Source organism: Salvelinus sp. IW2-2015, unplaced genomic scaffold (assembly GCF_002910315.2).
Source record: "Salvelinus sp. IW2-2015 unplaced genomic scaffold, ASM291031v2 Un_scaffold3622, whole genome shotgun sequence".
Taxonomy (NCBI): Eukaryota; Metazoa; Chordata; class Actinopteri; order Salmoniformes; family Salmonidae; genus Salvelinus; species Salvelinus sp. IW2-2015.
This window is the reverse complement of record NW_019944899.1, coordinates 16,293-20,983: the sequence shown is the minus strand read 5'-3', so window position 1 is coordinate 20,983 and position 4,691 is coordinate 16,293. Positions and strand designations below refer to the sequence as shown.

The 4,691-nt window shown below is 45.4% G+C and overlaps 1 protein-coding gene across 1 annotated transcript in view; it reads right to left on the bottom strand.

The window, feature by feature from the left end:
* Positions 1 to 432: 432 nt before the first annotated feature.
* LOC112076203 (ectonucleoside triphosphate diphosphohydrolase 7) overlaps positions 433 to 4,691 on the bottom strand; it is a 10,249-nt gene continuing 5,990 nt past the window's right edge. Inside the window, exon 7 of the mRNA XM_070441218.1 lies at positions 433 to 558. Within this exon, the coding sequence (XP_070297319.1) occupies positions 433 to 558 (126 nt within the window). The remainder of the gene's footprint in view (positions 559 to 4,691) is intronic.

Here is a 4,691-nt window from a genome sequence, read left to right as displayed (position 1 = left end):
GCCCAGAGCGGCATTCCCAGCCGCGTCCTCAGAGCATGCGCAGAACACATGCTGCTGGTGTGTTTACGGACATATCAATCAATCCTCTATCCCAGTCTGCTTTCCCACATGCTTCAAGAGGGCCCACCATTGTTCCTGTTCCAAGGAAAGCTAAGGTAACTGAGCTAAACGACACCGCCCCGTAGCACTCACTTCCGTCATCATGAAGTGCTTTGAGAGACAAGTCAAGGACCATATCACCTCCACCCTACCGACACCCTAGACCCACTCCAATTTTGCTTACCACCCAATAGGTCCACAGGCACGACGCAATCGCAACCACACTGCACACTGCCCTAACCCATCTGGACAAGAGGAATACCCATGTGAGAATGCTGTTCATCGATTACAGCTCAGCAATTTAACACCACTAGTACCCTCCAAAACTCGTCATCAAGCTCGAGACCCTGGGTCTCGACCCCGGCCCTGTGCAACTGGGTCCTGGACTTCCTGACGGGCCGCCCCCAGGGCTGGTGAGGGTACGGTAACAACAATCTCCACCCCGCTGATCCTCAAACACTGTGGGCCCCACAAGGGTGCGTTCTGAGCCCTCTCCTGTACTCCCTGTTCACCCAGACTGCGTGCCATGCACGCCCCAACTCAATCATCAAGTTGCGGATGACACTACAGTGGTAGGCTTGATTACCAACAACGACGAGACGGCCTACAGGAGGAGTGAGGGCCCTCGGAGTGTGGTGTCAGGAAAATAACCTCACACTCAACGTCAACAAAACAACAAAGGAGATGAATGTGGGACTTCAGGAAACAGCAGAGGGAGCACCCACCTATCCACATCGACGGTCAGTAGTGGAGAAGGTGGAAAGTTTAAGTTCCTCGTGTTACACATCACGGACAAAAACTGAATTTGTCCACCCACACAGACAGCGTCGTGAAGAAGGCGCAGCAGCGCCTCTTCAACCTCAGGAGGCTGAAGAAATTCGGCTTGTCACCAAAAGCACTCACAAACTTCTACAGATGCACAATCGAGAGCATCCTGTCGGGCTGTATCACCGCCTGTACGCAACTGCTCCGCCCACAACCGGTAAGGCTCTCCAGGGGTAGTGAGTCTGCAGAACGCATCACCAGGCAAACTACCTGCCCTCCAGGACACCTACACCACCCGATGTCACAGGAAGGCCATAAAGATATCATCAAGGAAACAACCACCCAAGCCACTGCCTGTTCACCCCGCTATCATCCAGAAGGCGAGGTCAGTACAGGTGCATCAAAGCAGGACCGAGAGACTGAAAAACAGCTTCTATCTCAAGCCATCAGACTGTAAACAGCCACCACTAACATTTAGCGGCCGCTGCCAACATACTGACTCACTCCAGCCACTTTAAAAATGGGAATTGATGGAAATTATGTAAAATGTACCACTAGCCACTTTAAACAATGCCACTTAATATAATGTACATACCTACCATACCCATCTCATATGTATATACTGTACCTATATCATCTACTGCATCTTCCATCTATTTGTAATACATTACCACTAGCCACTTTAAACTATGCCACTTTATGTTTACATACCCTACAGTACTCATCTCATATGTATATACCGTACTCTATACCATCTACTGCATCTTGCCTATTGCCGTTCTGTACCACCACTCATTCATTATATCTTATGTACATATTCTTTATCCCTTTACACTTGTGTGTGTATAAGGTAGTAGTTGTGGAATTGTTAGGTTAGATTACTTGTTGGTTATTACTGCATTGTCGGAACTAGAAGCACAAGCATTCGCTACACTCGCATTAACATCTGCTAACCATGTGTAAGTTGACTAATAAAATTTGATTTGATTTGATTTGGTAGTTGTCTCAGTAGGTCTCGCCCAAAAACCAGCGGTCAAAGAATACAATTGTTTCTAGAGTACGAAAGTCAGATATGTATCTGTTTCTCCTACTAGAAGTCGCACTATGATTTACTTATTAGTGAAGAGAACGGTTCGAGATCAAGACCCTTCATAACACCACTGATGCTATTCATCCACTCCGGTTAGGATATATTCAGCGCGAGGAGTGTACAGGGTAGTGTGTCTCGTTCAGAAATCAGAAGTCAAGAGAACCTGGTTGGTTAGCTACACACAGATTCATGCAGGGTAGTAATGTCATGAGTTGGGATTATGGTTCATTGTTTAGCTAGCTAGCTAGCTACATGTCTTAACAAAAGACTCCACTATGCAAGTAACCATTTCAATAGAATGTTCATGATGTCACTGAGACAACTGTTGATAGATGTAGCTGGTAAATTCGCCCCGGCTCTCTACTCCAATTTCAGAGCCCTCTCGTCCGACTGTGCCAGAGTACAGAATAACGTTGAATATGGCAGGTATTCTGCCACTGTGTACTCCCTGGTTAGGGCCAAATAGCTTTTCAAATTGCTCTGTTTTTTGGTTGATTCTTTCCCGTGTGTCAAATAGTTTGCCTTGTCATAATTTGGTTGGGTCTAAATGTGTTTCTGTCCTGGGGTTCTGTGGGGTCTGTTTGTGTTTGTCAACAGAGCCCCAGGGCCAGCTGACTGAGGGGACTCTTCTCTAGGTTAATCTCTCTGTAGTTGAGGGTTTTGTGGTGGAATGTGTGGGCATTGCGTCATTTTAGGTGGTTGTAGAATTGAAAAGCTCTTTGCTGGATTTTGATAACTAGTGGGTATAGTCCTAATTGTTGTACACAAAGTATATTTTTGCCGAATTCTGCATGCAGAGTGTCAGCATTTTGTGTTTGTCCCATGTTATGAATTCTTGGTTGGTGAGTGGACCCCAGACCTCACAACCATAGAGGGCAATGGACTCTATAACTGATTGAATTGGAATGTTGAGTTATATGTTCCTTCCGATGGCATAGAAGGCCCTTCTTGCCTGGTCTCTCAAATTGTTCACAGCCTTGTGGACGTTACCTGTGGTGTTAATGTTTAGGCCAAGGTAGGTATAATTATTTGTGAGCTCGGTTGTTCGGGCATCAGGTATTTGTGGTCCTGGCAACTGGACCTTTTTTGGAACACCATTATTTTTGTCTTACTGAGATTCACTATTAAGTCTGACAGAATATGCGCATAATATCTAGGTGCTGCTGTAGGCACTCCTCGGTTGGGGACAGAAGTCCAGATAGACATTAGACATTAGACAATAGACATTTGATTTCTGAGTTCAGTAGGGTGAGGGCGGATACTGCAGACTGTTCTAGTGCCCTCGCCAATTCATTGGTATACTATATGCTGCAGAGGGTGGGGCTCAAGCTTCATCCCTGGCACACCCCACAGCCCTGAGCAAAGAAATCTGTGTGTTTATTGACAATTTTAACAGGATACTTGTTGTGTGTGTACATGGATTTTATAATATCATATGCTTTCCTCTCAAAACTGATTTCCATCAGTTTGTTAGCAGACCCTCATGTCGAATTGCGTCAAAAGCTTTTTTGAAAATCAACAAAGCATGCGAAGACTTTGCTTTTCTTTTGTTTTGTTTGTTTGTCAATAAGGGTGTGCAGGGTGTATACGTGGTCTGTCGTATGATAATTTGGTAAGAAGCCAATTTGCCATTTGCTCAGGTCATTTGTTTTCACTGAGGAAATGTTGGAGTCTGCTGTTGATGATACTGCAGAGGATTTTTCAGAGATTAATGCTGATGTACTGTATATTCCAAGGTAATCTGTGTTTCTGTCTCTGTCTCAGTCTCTCTACATTTCTGTCTCAGTCTCTCTGTGTTTCTGTCTCAGTCTCTCTGTCTCTGTGTCTCTGTGTCCTTGTGTTTCTCTCTCTCTCACACTCTCTCTCTGTCTCTCTCTCAGTCTGTCTCTCAGTCTCTCTCGGTGTTTCTCTCGCTGTCTCTCTCTCTGTCTCTCTCTCTTTCTCTGTCTCTCAGTCTGTGTCTCTCAATCTCTCTCTCTCTAACATTATAAAGGTAAAGCTCACTACTACTGCACTGAATTCAGAAGTTCAGAAGTTCAGAATATCATGTAGTGTTTGATCACACGGCAAAAGAGTTGCAATGCATACAGATGGGGTTCGTATGTAGTGTATATAGTATCTAATGGTGTTCGTATGTTTTCAGTGAACATTAAAGGATGTGATGTGGGAGGAATACAAACGGAAAGGGAAAAGGAGAAATACAGAAAACAACTAGCCCCGTAACCCGAGACACTTAGATATGAAAAGTTAGACATTACCCCCCCCCCGCCCCCCCCCCCCCCCCCCCCACAACACCCCACAGCATCATCTGTAGAAGATGGCAAATCCCAATGTGATCGAAATTAAATTAATTGTAGAGATAATGTTTCACCCATAATTCCCTACTGTGCTGAAAAATTAGGTGCCAATTTAATGTCTCAGATTCTGCCGACTTCTTACACCTTCACTCTCCAAAACACACAGCAGTATCTTACTGAATCTGAGTACTCAGACACACCCTCTCTATTCTGGTCTCACTCCCAGTCTAGTAAGATCTACAGTCTGTAGGTCAGGTCTCTACGGTCTGCGTCAGGTCTACGTCTGGTCAGGTCTACAGTCTGGTCAGGTCTACAGTCTGGTCAGGTCTACAGTCAGTCCAGCTACGTCTACGGTCTGGTCAGGTCTACAGTCTGCTCAGGTCTACAGTCTGGTCAGGTCTAAAGTCTGCTCAGGTCTACAGTCTGTGAACTCATCTCTG